Source organism: Pavona decussata, unplaced genomic scaffold, assembly GCF_977016875.1.
Source record: "Pavona decussata unplaced genomic scaffold, jaPavDecu1.1 SCAFFOLD_122, whole genome shotgun sequence".
Taxonomy (NCBI): domain Eukaryota; kingdom Metazoa; phylum Cnidaria; class Anthozoa; order Scleractinia; family Agariciidae; genus Pavona; species Pavona decussata.
Genome location: NW_028145536.1, coordinates 247,132 through 268,347, shown reverse-complemented (window position 1 = coordinate 268,347; position 21,216 = coordinate 247,132). Strand labels below are relative to the sequence as shown.

Genomic DNA, 21,216 nt, shown 5'->3' with positions numbered 1-21,216 from the left:
TTTCTATTAATACTTAAACAACGCCATTATGAAACCGAAAATAAACTATTGTTTTGGAGCAACTGTTCAGGATAACCTTGCAATGTGTGAACACGGAACAAAAGCTTCTCAACCAGCCGTAAAAAGACAAACAATCATTATTTTACGCCTCCGGATATAACACGTACTACATAAATGCATGATCTAGTATAGAACTAATATCACTTCTGTGAAAAGCTGTCTCTCCATTATCTAGTCATGGCGTCTAAACCTTTGTTTGTGTCTTTTTGCTGCTCTCTTTTGATTTTAAGCATTTTACCCAATGGAATAGCTTCGACAACCGATGGTAGGTGGAATAGAAATCAGCCTAAAGACCAGACTGAAGGTAAGGAAAATATTATTGTTTATTCATGGCTAGATGATTTATTTTAGTCACACAGCCGTAAAATTAACGGTTCTGCTAATCTTGTGATAAAATACGCAGTTAAAGACGCTAGATTATTGAATTGGTGCAGGACGAATTTCAACAACGGATATCTTTAGTGAACGAAAGACGTAACGATACCATTAATTCACTTTATCAAAGGACATTTTTCTAAGTACTGATCAATTTTCCAATCTGATGTGTCGGGGTTTTTTAATTATTTCTTCTAAATACCCGGCCAGCGATAGTATTTCTCTTTTTAAAATGATTAAACGTTATGTTTTTCTCTTAAAGCATAAATTATTGCCTTTGCTTTTTCAGGCCTTTGCTCCTTAGTAAGTAAGAAAGCTAGTGAATGTTGATAAACAAGAATAATGAAGATAATTAGAACTGTGTGGGTTGATATGACACAAGAAAATTGTGCCACCGGCGACTGCAATACAATGAACTTTGCCATCGAGCTATTAACGATCACGTACCACGAAATAGCTTCGATTTTAACTACAGAAAATGTACAATAACTTGAACAAACTAAAAATAATAATAAAATAAAATAAATAAAAAGAATGGAGAATGAAACTTTGATTATCTTTGTTAGCGTCTTTCCGCCAGCAGCGGTCGACCATCGCGAGGAATGGGACCGTATTTGGGAACTCAGTGAACGGTTTCCAACCGGAAAACTGACGCCCCATTCCTTGCGATATTCGTTACGCGTAAATAATTTAGAAAGGCAGCTGTTTTCATATTAAAACGACACAGACAGCAACGAAGTAATTGTTTTGCATTTTTTTCAGACTTTTTTTTTATAATAGACTTGAGGTGACCTTGTGACGCAGTGCTAGTTTACCCGTTATATTAATTTAACATATTTATAATTTACTTCTGAAACGCACCCTCTGTTTACCAGGCTAGTCTCCAGTTCAATGGTGTGTTTAACCTACGCATGCGCATGGTACAACTGCACTCATGAGTTCATATCAAATCGTTTTGATAGAATAATCGTTAAATAGCATGCACTGCTTTTTCAGGTTCAACCTTCAAACTGAACAAGGATCCCGATCATTGGAATGGGGACATAAGGCAACCGTTCCAGCCTCCTTGTACAAGATGGGGCTGTACTGGCAAGCGAGAAATTCGCGATAAGAGAATGGCTGCTGAAAGACTATTCAGGGCTAAAATACGCCAATTGCAACACGCCAAGGGCAATGAAGGGGTCTTGGAGAGCTAGAGTAATTAATGAAAGACCTTTTAAGCCACAAAACATGCAGGTAAATAAATAATGTCATTCACATTATGCTAGCTGTGGGTGGGAGAGAGTTTTCCCGTATACAGGAATGTTTGTTGGCATTTGACAGTAACTATCAAGTGCACTTTAAGTCGTTCGGTGGGCATACAACTAATTCAAAACAAATCTAAAAGGATAACCAAACAATTTAACAGTCACACGCAAATGATATTTAAAAAAATTTCATTTGACGATGCCGGTCGTTTAGTAACACATATAATACTGGCCTACGTGAAAAACTAGAAAGAGAGAGGAAGGCAAACGAAAGAAAAAAAAAAAAAAAAAAAAAAAAGGACGAGAGAAAAAGGAGGGGTACTGTTTTTATTCTCTTTATCTCGCCCTCCTCTCCCCATATACCACTCCTGCGCAGACTAGTCTCCCGACGTAAATATTCATTTGTCTTCTGCGTGGCTTATTTTAGTTTAAAAGCACAAAGGAGGGTGCTTGGCGGAGATATAGGGCTTATGTACTTTTTCTTTAAAAGAACAGAAAGATATAAAAACATACCTATAGAAAATCAGAGTAATAATTAAGGAGTTGTAAGGGTAATGATTTGGTAAATGTCTAGGTGAACCTGCTCATGTGAAGGGAATCAAGAAATATACTTAATTTTCTTGGCAAGTCACTTCTTGGCAATCAAAACTCTTCAAATTCAGGAGGACAAACACTCTACACTCTTTTTTTTTTTTTATAAGAACCTTTTTTATAAGAACGTCGAGGCTGAGGTTAGCTAAATTTTAAGAACATACTAAGAACATTACCCAGGCTGAGAGTCAGTTAAGAACATTTTTATTACGACCAAATGTTTTTAAAATGAACAGTATAAATACGGATAAAATAATACAGGTAGAAATTCAGTCCATATTGTTCAATAAACCCAAATAATAGGTGCCCTGCTCACGTCCGCATAGATTTTTTGAAATACTAAAACAGATAAATAAGAACGTCTTAAGAACTTTTCAGGCTCAAATTGCCAAAAATAATAAGAACGTTTAGCCTCAGCCCCAAAATTAGACGTTCTTATAGAAAAAAAGAAAAAAAAAAAAAAAAAGAGTGTATTGAAACAGGATCTGGTACACTAGAGGGATGGTTATTATAACGAGGGCACTTATTTGAAGGAGATCGAAAAGAAAACGAACCAACCCTGCCATTCTTATATGATAGCAAAGTATTAAATTTAAAATTTAACTTATTTATTCTTCTAGGGGAAACAAACGGAAGTACTATTGCAAGAAGTAATGAAGCTTTTAACTAATAAAACAGTCAGTGTAAGATGCTGTTGCAACGGAGAAGAAATAGGATCTACCTTAAATAAGTAAATAAAAAAGATATTATGAAACTACAGTTCTGTTAATTAAACTCTTTTGTGCGTAATAGCGTTACTTTCTAGTTATGGAATATAACGCAAAGTATTGTTCCGGCATTTCTAAAAGAAAACACATATATTGTTGGAAACATAAAGAAACATCTTCAGTCCTGATATTTATCCCCCATGAAGATTGAACGCAATTCCAAATTCAAATTCGCACCACAAGCATGGTGGAGAGGGATGGGTTAAGGAAGATGGGATATTAAGTTTAGGATCTGTGCTCTTTTTGCGAATACGTCGAGCTTCATTTCCATAAAGAACAAGATTTGCACCGCGGAATTCGCTCCTTGTTGACTTCACTCAGTCTTGGTATTTTAAAATATTTTTAAAATTTCTCTCGACAGCTTTGTTGTTTCTTTGTTTTTGTTGTTGCCATGATTGGCTTTTCTCACCATAAGATGGAATTTGACGGTAAAAAAAGCATCACAAATCACCTGACCTTTCTTTTGGAACAACTGCGTTAAGTAAACTCAGAGGAGAGTAGACCGTACATTATATAAGCTCTTTTCGAAGCTGGTTGCATTGTATATTGGAAATTGGGATTGAACAATTATTATAATTTCACTAACAACTTGGCCATCTGTATTCTTGTGCCCTTTTCGTGTTTTTTTTTTTTTAATTTAATTTTTTTTTATTAAACGATGACATAAGAGAATGATTTCAAAAAACTCGGAGACAAGTATTACCCGTGGTTAAAGTTTATTTAATTTCATGGTGTATACATTGTACCTAATTAACATTTGACAGTTTGAAAGCGATTCATTAGTGTTGTTTCAATGTGTTGTCGGTTGCTTTCTACCAGTCTAAAATAAAATATACGCAACCTCCGTTTGTTTACTTTTTTTTTTTTGTTTTTTTCTTTGACTTTCGACTGAACTATTTGCAATCGATTCTTAAGGCTAACTTTTGGAACAGAATTCAGAGCAGGCTTAATGTCCTCTCAAATGCATATGAATTTTTGAAATAGAAATATCGGGAGTATACAAATAATAAAAGCAATACATTTCTTATTGTTTTGTCATTTCACCTCAAAATATTTTCATAACTTCAAATTGCATGCACATTAGCGTGTCAGAGCTTTCCAGTGACATTGCAGGCCTTGGTGCCGTTGAAGGTGTCACTTCAGTCACAATCGAGGCACCAGCATTTGGTGTCATGATATGGAGAACCACAAGTTGGGCCAAAAATTTCTCTTCCTATTAAGGGACTCTTTAGGGCAGAGATATAAAAGAAAAAGAAAATTCACAAACAGAGTGAAGCCTGCGAGGCTAGATGGTAAGAGGTTTCCACTTCGCTAGCAACTCAGTCTGACCTAGTCATGGTTCGACTACGCATGAGTTAAAGAATCCAACTGTCCTTGTTTACTTTTTATGAGATACAACCAGATTTATTAGTCTTTAAGTGTTTTGATCACGCAATCCCTCCTATTCAAGGTTTTTTACGGCGTATACTCTCCATAAATGTTACACTCACCGCATCTGTACGCGTCCTTCGCCGTGTTGAACGGGGATTACTTCGAAGCGAACCACGGAATTGACGGCGGCAAAAGACTTTCCTGAAGCCTTGGCGAAAATTTTCGTTGAAGATGAAGTACAAGTAAGGACTTATACAGACGTTTGAATAGGCCAGTAGAACGACCCAGAAAAACAATGTTGCAATGTAGCAGGGACCACCGGTCTCCCACAGAAATAGAGCAAAGTAGATCGAGACATTCACTGGTAGCCAGCAGCATATAAAAACAACAACAACTGCCACAACCATCTTTAGAACACTTCGGTTGCGTTTGGCGATCCGTTGTTTGTATTTCACAGACTGGTTGCCGGGAATTTTGTTCCTCCACAAGGTGACGATGATTCTGATGTACACGACCATAAGGATGGCCGCTGGTAAGAAAAAGAAGGTTATGGAAAGCACCACGAAGTAAACTTTGGACGCTTTTACATGGTCTAAGAGAGGACTCCAATTGAAGACGCAATAAAAGTTATCATTAATCTCAATGAGCTTGAGCGCGTAAAAGTAAGGCAAATGTAATAGAGCAGCTAAGAGCCATGTGCCAGCCAAAACCATTCCACAAACTTTACCACCGTTCATAAGGCCAGCTTTCATCGGGAATACCACACCGTAGAATCTATCAAATGCAATTGCCACTAAACTGAGGATGGAAACGGCCGTTGAAATATCTTGGACAAAGAAATCGAGTTTGCACAACACTGATCCCAGCGTTCCACCAATGAACCATCTTAGAGGCTCCGAATAGAGCTCCGAAATCAGCCGTGGAATGACAAATACAGCAAATAATATGTCTGACGAGGCCATGTTTACTATGAAATAATTGATAGTGGATCGCATGCTGCGGTTCTTGAAGATGACGACGATAACGAGAGAATTTCCCAGCAAAGAGCCTAACGCAATAAAGCAGTATGCAAACGTCTTCCAAGATGTCTCAGCGGGTGTATCAGGGACAAATCCGCCACATGCAACGAGACGACTGGGCTCCGTGTCGTTTATTGTGCCGTTACTGGTCATTTTTGATTGAAAACAGTATGTCAGTTTGTAGATCCTTGTCTTTCAAGCTTGGACAAGTTTGATGATAAAATAAAATGGCTTCAAGTTATGTATTCAAGGCCGGTGGATGAAACGGAGTGATGGTCAGCGAGACGTTATCGGGTTTTTCTTTGAGAGAAAAAAAAACAGCGTCTTGTTAGTACAAAGAAATTCATTTAAAATTCATAACCTAACGCTATTTCAATCTAGCGCTATATTTACAATCTAATCCAATTCAGAATAAACCTATCACTACCTGGAATTTTGAGAAATTGCACTAACGAGCAGACAAACGATTCGACCGCGGCTAGAGCTTTGGACTCGCAATTACCATTGTTTTGAGGAAGCAAACTTTTAGGTGCGCGTCCTTTACCATCGACAAGAAAACTGACAAAATTAACATCTCATGCATGCATACAACAATACTTAGTTATATTATTTGTATTTCCGTGGATAAATTCTGACATTTGTATTAGTAAATTTAAACAGAAGGGCTGAAGACTTTGCGTAATAAACAGACCAACGCGAAATTATGAAAACGCGTTGAAGCATTTATGATCACCCGTCGCCAACAAAATGCTACAATCAATGTCATTCTGGACATACGAGTGTTTTCGTTGTTTATGTCATCATCTGGTATTTCCTAGGTAAAAAACCTTTTTCTTTTTTTTGCTTAAAATATCTTTACTTTTCCGTGGGTTTCGTGAGGTAATTGGTTTAAATTATTAATTTCACCCTTATAAAAATAGTATTGCATTAGTAAAAATAAACGAAAGGAAGGCAATAACCGCGTAATTTACAAAGACAATTTTACAACATTTATGCAGAGATTTCACCTCCAAACAGAATCGAAAAAATTGTCTCATTAATTCGGTTTTGACACGTTGCTCGTCTATTGAAGTTTTGTCGAATAGTGAATTTCAATCCATAATATTTCAGCTTTCATGATTGTGTTCAGATCTTGACTGAAGTTTAAAAGGCTGGAATTCTCACAATAATGTTCTAAAAATGAAAAAAAGAGGTTTAACTTATCCGTGACAAAGCTTTTAAAAATGTTATTTTTATTATACGAGAAAAAATACACAAGACAAATGTAAACTTTTGAAAACCTTCCCGTTATGGAGAAAGGCGAGAGAGTATGTAAACCGGTGTCGGCTGATAATGGAGTTTTTTTTGGCACCATTGATGTTTGAAATTTTTGTCCAAACATTGCATTTATTAACAAAGGTCTAAAAGATACTGCTAAGCAACCATTTCAAAAACAGTGGAAATTAAAAGGAAACCTTTGTTTTGGCTTGACTGCATATACAAATTATTTTCTAAAGGGCATATTGCACAAGTTTAATGATTTTGCTTTCGCGGAAAGTCAGCTTTGAATCCCCTCTATTTCTCATAACTAAATTGGCAACAAATTGTCAAGGGGATGGGTGGTAAGAAATGACATGTTTCAACTGGAAAATGTCTCAGCTTTCAACGCTACATCCAACCTAATTTCTTGCTTTAATGGTAAAAGAAAAAAAATCGTGCTGCATCCGGATTTATATTATTTTTGCCGTTTTCGTTTTCTTTTGTTTTCCTTCTTAACCAAGCAACCTCGTTTCTCATTGCTCCTTTCCACCATGGCGAATAAATAATCACCCCCGTTCTTATTTCACCTCATGTACAAACAGAAAATAAAAACCTAAGTTAAAGAAGGAAAGAAAGAAAGAAAGAAAGAAAGAAAGAAAGAAAGAAAGAAAGAAAGAAAGAAAGAAAGAAAGAAAGAAAGAAACTTAAGTTAAGAAAGCATAGTGGTTGGAAAGGTAGCCTGTTTCAGGCTGTCTGTGTGGAGACGAAAAAGGAGACGAGAATTAAGGAGTGAGAGAGAAGGCATAAAAACGAGGGGGGGGGGGGGAGGTGGGGAAACCCTGACGCGGAGACCACGATTACAGTTGACAACAGCTTCGCTTCACTTGAGCACAAAGCATTGGAGACTCGAGAACAAATTTGAAATATCAAGATCTTCCCGAAAACGGTGGGGAAGATGGCGAAAACCTCTTTACCAGGAGCCAGATTGAGAAGACAAGCTTTTTGTTCCTTCCCGAGTGCTTTAACTTATTGGATATCTCGAAGACAATTATCTAAAACTACACCAAACTCAGACGCGTCGAAATCACACACATCACCCACCACCCACTCGCCATTTTGACTCTCTCGCAATCTCTTTCGTGTGATGCGTAAACTGTCAAATTGGCCAATCATAGGGTATACCAGGAGCTAACAAGAAACCAAGCAACCCCAAGGGGGATTCTCATATGAAAACGACTGGAATGATCATCGGGAAATGCCCTAGAAATGCCCTTTTCTTGGTGTGGTTCGCTGACTATTTCCTGTAATATTTTCCGGCGCAGGCTCTGATGTTAATCATCTTAAATTTTGGCGCTCTTGTAGGTACCGATCAAAAAACTCCCTCATCGCACCCCCTCCCCCCCAAAACAATGCAAAAACAAGGAAGAAAAAAAACGACTACATGACTGACTGATAGACTTTCTCAAAGTCCGTTTTCGTGGGAGTCCAGTCAGAACTTCCAAAAACTATTATTAGATCTTGCTGATATCTAATGGTCTTTATTTATCAAGCATAGTGGATTAGATACCATGACAGCTAAGCCAATCACAGTTCATGAATCGCATTATCCAATGATCATGTTTTTAATAATGAGTCTTATTTGGTCTATTGTTGTTGTAAAAAGTAGTTCTGCGGATCAGGCCTTGTAGTGGGTCTAATAAAATGAAAGTTACTGAGGTCTTGACTAAGTGGAGCTGATTTTTTCTTGGGCTTTTGGAAAATGCCACCGTTGGCAGAGTTCTTGGGTGATTTGGGCATCAAAATTGAGTTATTGAGCTCAAACCACTTCACACCTGCTCATTGATCTCACTTCCTTTATCTCGAACGGTTATGTGAATTTGCGAAAAAAAAAAAAATAATAATAAGAAATGGAACCTAATAACCTTGATAACCGTGATTTCAAGTATTAGGACATTGAATTGAATGGTGGGATTTTGGAATGAACTAATTTTCACGATACTGAATGATTGAAAAGAAATTGAAGAAAATATTAAAATTGCCACCTACCTGTCATCTGTGTTTACGTAAGTCTTGTCATTTAGCATTTACCGATGCACTTTTGTTTGCTAAAAGATATTGATCCGCTTTAAGAAGAAAATTCAATTTTCTCAACGTGTGGCTTTTGCCCGGTATAAATCTTTAATTTGTTCCTTCATCCGCCAAAGTGTGATTATGTTTAGACAAAGTGTAAAAATTGGTGGAAATTGCTCTTTTCTCCAATTAATTTCATCCAACCGATATCAAAGGCTTGTTGATAAGCGCCGGATGCAAGGCTTTGGCAGATCAGTAACGCGGTAATCAATTGAACATCAAACCCTTTTTCGGTCCATTTAGTCTCTGTCAAAGAAGCGAAAACACACATAGTTTGTCAAGTTCATAACAGCAGTGTTTTAAGAGCAACATCGGAATATATATTTAAATTCAAATAAGGTTTCTTTGGCCATTTATTGCTTCTAAACTATGGATGACCATGGATCGGCAGTTGAAAATTCTTCTTCTGAAGAAACGTGTCTTTCTGACTCCTTTAATTTGGACACCAGTGCAAAGAGCAGTCAAACGCTAGCTTATGTTGCTATCTTTGTTCTCAGTTTAATTGGAAACTCGCTCATTGCAACGGTGTTTTACAGAGGTAGGAACCTACGAACAACTGTAGACTTCTTCATTCTGAATATGGCGTGTTCGGACTTTCTGTTTGCGCTCACTGTCGCCCCTCGCAGGATTACAGAGATACTCTCCAGTCCAAATGAATGGCATATGGAAGGGATCCTTGGGGAAACACTTTGCCGAGTCACCTACATAGTCCAAGACGTCTCTACTGCAGTGTCAATCGAGAGCCTGGTTGCTATCGCAGTGGATAGATTCCGTTCAATTGTTTATCCTTTAAAGCCAACCTTCATCACACCCTCCATAAGAAGCATTCTCATTCTTCTGACATGGGTGGTTGGCTTTGGATTTCACGCCCCTTACATCTACACTTGGCGGATATCATTTCAAGACAACAAAACCTTTTGCGTGTTTAGCTGGTCTCCGTTTTATGATGACCACGACAGCAGTTTCACCAACAAATATTTCCTCGTTTTGTCGTCCTTACTTTTTGTTCTCCCTACGGTGATTATGTTAGGATTGTACTCTGTTATGATTGCGCGATTGCATCAAGGCCAAAAGACGGTAAAAAGTTATTCCGGCAACCTCAAGAAATCTTTAAACAAACGCAATCGAAATGTCTTTAAAACCATCATTGCTGTGGTCGTAGTTTTCGAGTTTTCGTGGTTGCCATTTAACATTTTTATGTATTTATATTTCTTCTTCTGGGATTTACGCCCGTCTTGTATCGCAACGACTGTTCTTAACTACATCATTATTTTGGCGCACGCAAATAACGCAGTTAACCCGTATGTGATTTTTGCCTTTAGCACAAATTATCGAGATGGATTAAAAGCGTTGTTTTCCTCCAGAAAAATACGCCCCCGCCTAAGGGAAGTACAAAAGTTGACGACATTGGATGTCACCAAACTTGAGCAGAGAACTAACTGTTTACAAAGATCAACACCTACTCTTGATCAAAACGCGGTGACAGATGGGTGCCTCAACACAAGTCTTTAAAGGGGCTCTCTGGCCTGCATCCACACTAACAATACAAGGGTAGCAAAATATTTTCCAGTTGAAGGATAGTTCCCAAAACAGTATACTTATTATAAGATAGTTAGACATTTCTTAAAGAAAAACAGACAATCAAAACTATTGTACATTGAGTTGTATGCGGGTTTTTGTTAAATATATTCTAATTTAAATGCTATTCCCCTTTTGCTCCGTAGTAATACCAGCAGTTATTACCGCTTAGAACTAACTTTTTTAAAATGAATATATTACAGGCAAATTTAACTCCGATAGCATGATATCGATGTGCATGAATGAAGATAATTTACACACGTTACTGATATAAATGGAAAATATGATTATGACTCCAAATAAGACAGAAAACCAATACAAGAATGTGAAGATATATTGAATCATATTAGGTGAAATATTTACGAGAGTATTACTTAGCTAAAGACTTTAATTTAGCCGAGGAGATCATGCGATTCCTTTTTATGCTTATTTTTTAGAGGCTAAAAAATGCTAAGAAATCACGCGAAAAAAAAAAATAATGCAAAGTATAGCAAACACGTTTTATTTATGATATAACCAAAAAACAAAATTGTGCAAAACATAAACTCCTATTGGTTGTTTTTAAGTTCGCTAGGTTTAAAAGACAAATGTTTCATTGCTTATTATAACCATTAACCGGGATTATCATAAACATTAATTAAAAGTTAGAAATATTTTTGTTGTTGTTGTTTTTTAAAGTCGTCAATGTCCCTAGAGAATGGCTTAGTGGGCCCTAATAAAAAAGTTTTGACTGTTCAATTCAGGTTCAATAGTCCTGAATAAAACGCGATATGCATCAGTCACAGCCGGAAAGGCGAATTCAGTGTAAAAGGTGACTTGACCGCTTAATAGAGGTTACCTTTACAGCAAAGGGAAGCAATATTTTTATCATTAAAAACTGTTTTCATAATAGGAGGTGAACATCAACGGTTGATCAAGTCTGGCCGAGATCGTGGGTTCGATTTCCGCCGAGGTCAAAGATTTTATGTTATTTTATTTCATTTTATTTACCACTCGTGGGACAATTTTCCTTAAAAAGCGGCGGCCTAAGGATATCGAGAACTCGCGGTCAAAAATGAAGTTTCGGATTTCCTCATATTTTGTCAGAAGAATCCCTTTAGAGAACTATTTAGAAATTTTTCCAAAGATTTTTCGTGTTCGAGAATTCCGGCAAATGTGAAATGCCGTCATCGAGTCGCAGCCGGCCTTAAATTTTGGTGAGATTTGGTGCATTTTCAAATCGTTCGGGAAGGAAGACGGCTTAGCGATGAAAACGGTTTTTTGAAGTTAAGTTAGGCATCTTTCTGAGAATACGGTCCTATGAAAAAATTTGCTGGAGGATTCTTATTTACATGCAGTTTTCAAAGTCCAGAGATTCCTATTTTTAGTATTTTCCTTAACACTGGAAATATCGTGTCCTGGTACATCGAAATTTGTAGCAAGTATTATACTTTAGGAAAGTTCTATACATGTACTGCAATATATAAAAAAAATCCAACTTAGGTAATTTAAAATCCAATTGGGAATTTTAATATAGATATACAGTCGAACCTGTATATAACGGCCACCCTCGGGACTTGAGGAGCTGGCCGCTTAATACAGGATCACTAAAAATACCTACTGGGCGTTGTCTAACGTCAATTTTAATAGCGTGTCATACAAAAACACTTCACGCAAGGAAACAATAGGACAATCAACGCTCTTTCAAGCAATCAATACTTTAAACAAAGTTTAGTGCCAATTTGTAACTCAACGGTATAATATACGTAACATTGTGTAAAAGTACTATGAAATAAATTGTCTTCTACTCTTCTACGGTAAACAGTGCTCTATTTCTATGACTTACAGTTCACAACAAAATATCTCATTCAGTCATTTCATAGTTGTTACGCTCAATGTTCAATGTCACATGGCTGAAGAACAAGCTAATTAAAGAGGAATTTCTTGCTAAAGAGTGAAGCATATTCAAAACAAACTTTTATAGCGTTTGTGATATGGTACTGTACTTCAGCACATTCTGTAGAAGATAGATCCCCCTTAAAAGGAGTTTTTAGGTCTATGATTTTAGCAGTTATAAATACCATCAATTATCAAATACTTGTTTATTGTAAATAGTAAATTTCAATGTTATGTTTATACATATAAGAAGTCATAAGTCTTATCTTACTTTACAATTTTATTACAGTGATTGTTTATGTATGTATTTTTTTTTTTATATTATTTACACGACCCCACAAGCTGCATAGCTTAAATACTCGTCGTGTCAAAATAAAGGTTTTACTTACTTTCTTACTTACTTACATTGCGGACGTCTGAAAAGCGTTAACGATATTAAACGGCCCAGCATCTGCTTACAGGCTGGATCGCATTTTAAACACAGTAAAATACCGCATAAAATAACATATGGCTCAGTTTCCATTCAAGGGTGGCCGCTTCATACAGGTAAAAATAACAAAGAAAGACAAACATAGGACTGCTACAGGGTGGTAGCGGCCGCTTAAGGCGGGGGTAAACCTGAAAGCCGTTTTCATGCCGATTAAAATCGGTTTCATGGAAATATCTCGTTCACGTTTCAAGCAATCCAAAATCTCTCTGTTTAAAACGGAAACCAATGTTATTGGGTGTTTTGTGAATTTTTAGGTGAATTTTGGGTATATTTGGGGGGAGATAGTTTTTCTTGAAGGATTGGTAAAATTAAGAGAAATAAGAAATATTGAAGATTTAGTGAGGTTTTAAAATTAGAATTTGTAGTTAATAATTAATAGACGGATACCCAGTTAGTCCACTAGCAACCTGGGGTGCTCTTGCGTGGTTATCGACTGTCTGTTGGTGTTTTAAAAATCATTTTCTTTCTTTTATCTCTTCTTCAAACCTCTAAAAATCCCATTAAAATTCACGTTTACCCCCCACCTTAATAGAGGTGGCCGCCTAATACAGGCAACAAATACAGCGTTTGTATGAGCGAACAATCGGTCTTTGATAACTGGCCGCTTAATAGAGGATGGTCGCTTAATACAGGGCCGTTATATACAGGTTCGACTGTATTTATTTTTCAAAAATTGCAGTGGTCACGCAAGGAAAAGGTAATAAGTTTAAAATAAATTTATTGTTTGTTTCATTTCTGGTGGAATAAAAGTAAGTTGTTAGTCGGAAACAAAACCTCATGTGTTGATGAGTTGATCCCTATAAAAATTAATTTCATTCCTAGTAGGTGATCATCGATCGAAAACGAAAAAATGTAACGTTCAGGTGTTATGTCACGCTTTCCTCTGTACGCCAGCGTCAACAATGCGAAGGATACGAAATAAAATCAGTAAATATTTCATATTAAAGTGTATCTGAAACCTCCCACAGATGATAATGTTTCATTAAATTACTAATCGACTTGCGTATAACTGAAACGCCTTTGGTTCAGAAAAGTTGCGCAAAAGATCCAATTTTTATAAGTCCTAGGTTTGTCAATGATGCATCTCATCCTCATTGTCAATACAAAAACGTGACAGGCACTACATTGAGCTGGAAAAGCGAAGACGAGAAATCTAAAAGCTGAAGAACAAGGTATCTGTGTTTTCAATTTACAGGTCCTAGACTATATATCATAAACAGAACTGAGATATCAGAGCCAGTAGAGAAAATCATACTTTCACTTTTATTAGTGCAAGGCTGGCCATAAAATTATCTTCAACAGCTACACGGCTGTAATACATTTGAATGAGCACTTTCCGTTCCAACGCCTGCAAAATTTAAGGTTACACGGGACCTTCAGAGGTGTCTTCAGAGGTGTCTCGCGTCCAAGCGATGTAGCGCGTCCGGTTTAAACTGTAGATACCTGAACCCTTATATCAAATTAAAGCTTATAGAGCTGGCTATCCAACTAAACCAAGAATTTTGAAATAAAATGAATTGCCACATTTTAGCGCTGTTTTCTCAAATTAATTTTTTTCACTTGGAGGAGCCACTTCGAAGAGCTAAAACTCAAAAGGAATTTGTTCGTTTGCCTTCAAATTTGGACAGTAGCTACTTTAACATATAAACAACAAAAACGTGTCTGCGAAGTTTTTCTTTCGAAATATTTTTTCTCCGAGAGTGATTTTTGTACGATTACTCCACATTTTTTTCATCCTATTTCGAAAATGTTCTATAACTTTTAACTGCGATTGAATATGGCAAAACGCAGACACGTTTTTGTAGCGCTTTGGGTCAGGAAACTGAGGAGCAACTTAAATAAGCAAAAAACAAAATTCACTTAGACTTGTAGCTTTAAAAAGGTGATTCGGACGCTCGCAATTAGAGGTCGTGAAAAATTCGACAATTTATTTTATTTCAAAATTCTTGGTATGGTTTGATAGTCAGCTCTATAAGCTTTAATTTGATATAGGGGTTTATAGGTATCTAAAGTTTAAACTGGACGCGCTACATCGCTTAAACGCGAGACACCTCTGAAGGTCCCGGGTAACCTTAATTGATTTAATTTAATGAACCATCCCATTAATGCGAGAAAAAAATCCACCCCTCTCAGTCCTATCCGGATAGAAGAGCACCAGAAAATAACCAAGGATGTTTGCATACTATGGCCACACTGTGTGCATAGCTATTGTAAACTTGTTATTTATAAACCATGACGCAAAATGGTTATAAATAGCAATGTGCGTTCTTGGTTTGGAGTGGTTTGCTCGATACTAGAAACTGTATTTCTTCTTCCGCGATGACATATTTTCAGTTTCTATATATTTTTGGTTGCATTTATGGCTCCGTGCTCATTTTCGTCCTTGATAGACGACCAGTCCGGCTGCGGTCAAAGTTCGTACTGTTACAGGAACCTGCGTTTCTTTAGGTAAATGCCAAAAAGATATCTCTAGTTATCCAGGTCCCAACGCCAGGAAGGTGTTTGCTGACTACAAAACTGACAGTATAATGTGATTTATCCTCGCGCGCGCATGTTAGTAAAGTTATCGATCATCTGACGGTTGTTGATTGAACATATGAAGTTAAGTTTACTGACTTTCCATTGACGGAATTAAAACACCGGTGATATTTCTGATCAAGCTACGATGACCCAAAAACAAAAGTCTTTAGATTGATGGAATTTGATATTCTGAAAGGATGAGTCAAGTAACAATCTGACCATCTGCCCGCGCAGATGTAACTTTCACTGTAAATTTCGATGTCCGCAAAGTTTCCACAAATTCAACTGTCAACAAAAATGCTGAAAGTAGGATTCTTCGGACTTTGCAAAGTGAAACTCTCGCTCAGAGCTAACAAGTTGAGCCTCAATGTGGCAAAAACTGAGTTTATGGTCATTAGCTCACGTCAAAAACTGCAGTCTTTAAATGACAAAACAATAAATATTAATGTAGAGGGCGTCAAAATAAACCAAGCAGATAAGAGCAAAGCTCTCGGACTGAGCACAGATGAAAACCTATCCTGGAAGGAGCACATACACGCACTGTTTCAAAAAACGGCGCTTCCAGTATCGGTGCCGACTTAAGCGAGTCAGACCTTTTATTTCAATGCACACCGCTATTGAAATATACAAAGGTCTTATCGAACCACATTTTGATTACTGCAGTGTTGTTTGGAACGGCTTGTCTCAACAGCTGAGTGAGAAACTGCAAAAACAACAAAATTGCGTTACCAGAGTGATTACTAAATCGAGTTATAATACGAACTCTGGCTATTTTCTCAACTCTCTCAGCTGGGACAACTTATCCGTTAGAAGAATGAAACAAAAGGCAAATTTAATGTACAAATGCGTTAATAAGCTCGCCCCAAATTATCTTTGTAACATGTCCACTCCGAGAACTTTGTCTTCTGATCTTCGTGACGCAAGTCAAAAATTGTACTTGCCGAAACCGAGAACTGACTACCTGAAGCGTAGTTTCAGTTATAGCGGAGCTTCCCTTTGGAACGATCTCCCTGAGGATACAGGGCTGCAAATAACTAACGGGCAGGCGCCGGTCACGTTGTCCGGTCAAACATGTTTTTGCTCGGACACTACCCGTTTTTGGCCGGTCAAATTTTAACGGTCATAACTCTTGCGATAGTGAACCCAGATTGCACAGTAATCAGTTCATAGCTAAAAAACAACTGAATCCAAGTCGATTTGGCAATAAAAATTACAAGTTAATAGTTTCACTACTCTAATTTCAGACCTCTAATTTGTCTAGTTTCATATTCGTTTTTGTTTTTCTTTCGGAAACATGAATGTTGTCCATCGTGATTATCAAATAGTTAAAAATTAAAATTTCTCTGAATGAGTCGGTAAAGGACCGGACAAGATGTCCTGCAATCCAAGGATTTGTCCGGTCAATACCCAATTTTGACCGGACATTGTCCGTTGACCGGCCGTTATTTGCAGCCCTGGGATATCCACACTACAACATCTCTACGCAACTTCAAGAGAAAATTGGTAAATGGCTCCCTGTCTCGGACTCCCACACGGCAAATATGTAAACCAGTAAACAGAAAATAATACTTAAGATGAATTTCTTCATTTTCTACTTTTATACTGATATTTTTACTGTGTTTTACAAAGATTTCATTCATTCATTCATACAAGCAATAATTTATTGAAACATGTCATCTTGTGCTTGCGTGACCACTGGAATGTTTTGAAAAAATATGTCAAAAATTCCCTGTGTGTTTTATTCCGTCAAAGGCTGGCTTTTTTAAAAATTACCCAAGTTCAATTTTTTAATTGTTTCAGCAGAAGAATAGAGCTTTTCTTTAGTGTAACTTTCATTGTAAATTTCGATGTCCGCAAAGTTTCCACAAATTCAAGTGTCACCAAAAATGCTGAAAGTAGGATTCTTCGGACTTTGCAAAGTGAAACTGCATGTAAATAAGAATCCGCCAGCAATATTTTCATAAAACCGTATTCTCAGAAGAACGCCTAACTCCCGGGGAGGGGGGGGGGGGGTCTCCCATATGGAACAGACGGGGATGCTCGTCGGAAAATTTGAATTCAACCCCTAAAGGAGACCATCTGGGTGTGGCTCAAGCGTTTTGTGACCACTAAAGGAGACTAATCTGGGCGTGGCTTAAGCAAATTTTGACCCCTAATGCGGTAAACAAAACAAGTTAAAAAGAAAATTTGACTTCTGTTTCTCTTCGCGTAATTCTGTGTTTCTTCACTGAACCCTAAACGAGACCTTGGCGGCTTAAAATATTGGCACTTTGCCCAGAACACCCTAAGCGAGACCAAAATCCCAAATTTACACCCCTAAGCGAGACGATGAGCATCTGCGTCTGTTTCATATGGGAGTCCCCCCCCCCCCCCCCGGGGGGCCTAACTTAACTTCAAAAGATCGTTTTAATAAGCTACGCCGTTTTTCTTCCCGAGCGATTTGAAACTGCCCCAAATCTCGTCAAAATTTAGCGCCGGCTGCGACGCGATGACGGCATTTCACATTATGCCGGAATTCTCGAAAACGAAAAATCTTTGGAAAGTTTTATTGTTATTTTCGTAAATAGTTCTCCAAAGGGATTCTTCTGACAAAATATGAGGGAATCCGAAATTTCAGTTTTGACCGCGAGTTCTCGATATTCTCAGTCAACCGCTCTCAAAAGGGTTGACGCTCAGTAGGAAATTCATGGGTCAGTTTACTTCAACACTTCAACATAAACCACTGCAGAGTCTTAAATTCTCTGACCAATCGAATTTGACACTCTTCAGCCCAGTTATTTAAAATGCATGGACAATCACCCCAATACAATGAATCCTCGTTACAAACGAAGACATTTTTTTTACTCTTTCCTGATCAGGCTTGATTTATCTTACCTACGAAATATAGCTTAAAAACAAAGCATAAAGTTTGAGAAAAGGATTGCTCTTCCCGGCTGTTGTCGAGAAACGAGGAAACAAAGAAGGTGAGCGTCATTTTAAACGCGCTGGACATGCTGGATACTATATATTCTGACATTTCAAGATGGCGCAGAATTGGAACAGACAACCTTAATTCTCGATTCGTTCTGCACCGGATTATGACAAATAGAATCAGAATAAAATTAATCGTTTTCAATTTCAAATATATCTGACGCTTAGCAGGCCATAACCATCTACGAACAGGAGAAATGTTTCACAAAGCGCCAGCTTGTACTGCTGTAGTTTGTTATTTACTTATTATTTTTTTTTCTGAACTGTTTTCATGTCTGAAAAAGGCTCCTAATAGAAAAGCAAAAGAAGGGAATACAGCCAGCGTTTGAGAATGTGGAGTTCCGTCTTTGTCTCGGTATTTGAGATAGAATGCGTATCGCGGAAACCGGGGTGTCGCTGTTTTAGTCCATCCCTTCCGTACATTTGTTTTGCTGCCTGGTTTACGTTTGTGTCATTGTTTACTGTAGTTCTATTTTAGCGACATGCGATTCAAGAGAAAGTCGATCATGGTTTTGTCAATGCCATTTAAAGCAAACAGCTTTGTCATGTTAATGTAACCCTTTCACTTAAATTCATCCCCTGCGTATTCTGCTCTTTATCAGACTTTTGTCATCCCTTTTTTGTTTTTCTTTGCTAATTAGCGCTATCTTTTCACTTTCTAAATACTTGTAATTTTATTGCTGCACGCCTTTATTAAAAATTCAAATCTGCTGTAACATTACTCGCAACTGGCAGTGATCGTAGTACGATCGAAACATGTCTTGTTTTAAAATCAAACGTGTTGTCCATATCTTCAATTTAATAATTTTAAAACTGTTTGAGAGGGGTGTCACTTGTCCATTAGTTTACCAATCTTTTGTCAGTGCTCACTTTAATTTTATTGTGTAATCGCAGCTCTTTCTATTCATGCAATCTCTGGAGAGTTTAAGAATTAATGCCAGAGTTGCTGTTTATTCACTTTAATAAACACAGTTAATTTGTCTACCGTAGCACTCACAGATGTTCCAGATTATGCACGAAAAAGAGAAACCCTAAACTTAAACATGAGACACCTGTAAACCAAATAGAATCATCATTCAAGTGATTTAGGCCGTTATTTTTATTAGATCTCAATATCTTCTAATGTGAGCAATTTCACGACAGCCCGATTAAGCCGCCTGACATACTGAAAACAGTCGCACAGGGTATGTACATCTGTTACTGCTAAAAATACGACAATGGCCTTCACAACGATAAAAAATGCAAACTCAATTTAGACATAATTCCGAGGTGACTACTTTGAAGTTCAACGAACATCCTAGCTCTCTATTCAGCGTTAAAACGTTCGCATTCTTATCACCCAACCGGGGTTGTGCTCCAAAGCGCACATACTTCGTCATTAACATTTCGTCAAAACAAGCTTGCCATATCGGTTAGAATACTAATCTTAAACCCAAGCTAAATTCGAAGTAATCTATTAAAATAGTTTGACTTGGCACTCACCTTCAGCCGTTTTCGCGGCTTCTTCTGAACGGTCGCCGTCCTATTCGTACTTCAAAATCACGACGATTGGTGTTGTGAATTTAAAACGGAATGTTTGGAGCCTTGAAGCTAACACTGATACATTGAAAGGCTTCCTGGGAGCGAATGCTGACATAAAAATCCGATAAGCCTCTAAAATTTGTGGTACGGCGATATATTTTACAGAACGTGTACAGCTTTGCCAGTGCAACTATGCTATTCAAATTTTTCCATTTGTCGCATCACTGGAATCCAAAGGTTAATGAGGTTAATTAATTGGCGTGACCGTCTGTACATACACCAACAACAGACAAGACAATAACGTCAAGCCGGGTACAAAAGGTTTGTCAGGCTTTGAATGACAGTACGACTGAATGACAAAAAATACGTTCTACATTTTCAAGTTGATCCAAACAGAGGCAAGGAATATTGACGAAACAAAAAGCCAACACATGCAACAGAAAATAGAATATAGAGCGACTTTGTCAAACACCATGAAGTACAATCACAAGGTAATGCCAATATTTGCATTGCATATCCACGATTGAATGAATACAACCATAGAAAATGTGTCGTGTCAATCTGTAACTTGTACAAATTGACAAAAATAGTTTTCGATAAAAATCGATGACAATCAATAACAATCGATTAATCAATTCTTATCGATTTCCCGATGTCAATCGAACCCACAACTTTTTTCTTTATCGAGTCCTATCGATTGGTATCGGAAGTCGAATTGCTATTGATAGTTATCGATTATCGGTTTATCGATTGACTAAGCCTGGGGTAATAAAGGGTAGGCTGTGAAATTGTTTCTTTATTGTATGGGAACAATAACAAATACACGGCGATAAAGCAGGCGAATCTGCTTGTTTACTGTATGCTGAGTTGCGAAATCTGAGCATTCCAGAAAGCGGATCCGTCGGGGCGAGCGTCTACCTTTTTTCGAGCGAGATGACATCGAGATGAACGCGCCAGAGCATGCCACTCGGAAAGCGCCGTTTTTCACGCACCTTCGTTCACGTGCCATTTGTATCGGCCAACTGGAAAAATTAACTGGACTCTGGACTGGACTCTGGACTGAAAACCAAAAACGTTGTTGCTATTATTGGAATAACAACAGGCCAAGTCCACAAACAATTCAACTTAGGAGAAACATTTATCCAGGAAAATTGTGTATTCGACGTGACAAGAGTGGACTTGACTGTTGTATGGAATTAGCTCGTAGAGACTGTTGCCTGTTACCAGGAGCCCATTACCTGCTGTTACAAACCTTTCCGTGGTATTCAGTTGAAATTTTGACCCTCTTGTATTTAACCACTAGAACCGTGGCGAAGAAACGACGAAAATTAGCTTTGGTCTAGCTTAACAACAGCAATGCATCGTGAATCCGCTGCCCCCAGCAAAAAGGCAAGCGAGGTGTAATTATCTTTGTCTGTTCCGCCTGCTGATGACTATGATGGCTGATGTAACCGTTCCATAAA

General features: G+C 37.7%; 3 protein-coding genes across 3 annotated transcripts; 2 read left to right on the top strand and 1 right to left on the bottom strand.

The window, feature by feature from the left end:
* The first annotated feature begins 191 nt into the window (after positions 1-191).
* LOC146469499 (uncharacterized) lies at positions 192-3,032 on the top strand. Its single transcript, XM_085123147.1, has 3 exons — positions 192-364; positions 1,432-1,671; positions 2,894-3,032. Exons 1-2 carry the CDS (start codon positions 238-240, stop codon positions 1,629-1,631), a joined length of 327 nt encoding a protein of 108 aa, XP_084979273.1. The 5' UTR covers positions 192-237; the 3' UTR covers positions 1,632-1,671; positions 2,894-3,032.
* A 118-nt stretch (positions 3,033-3,150) lies between these two features.
* Positions 3,151-19,924, bottom strand: LOC146469497 (QRFP-like peptide receptor). Its single transcript, XM_085123131.1, has 2 exons — positions 19,715-19,924; positions 3,151-5,730 (listed from the first exon to the last, which is right to left on the bottom strand). The coding sequence occupies exon 2, from the start codon at positions 5,581-5,583 to the stop codon at positions 4,486-4,488; it is 1,098 nt and encodes a 365-aa protein (XP_084979257.1). The 5' UTR covers positions 5,584-5,730; positions 19,715-19,924; the 3' UTR covers positions 3,151-4,485.
* Positions 9,169-10,311, top strand: LOC146469498 (neuropeptide FF receptor 2-like). The gene has a single exon (XM_085123113.1). The coding sequence runs from the start codon at positions 9,169-9,171 to the stop codon at positions 10,309-10,311; it is 1,143 nt and encodes a 380-aa protein (XP_084979239.1).
* Positions 19,925-21,216: the final 1,292 nt, after the last annotated feature.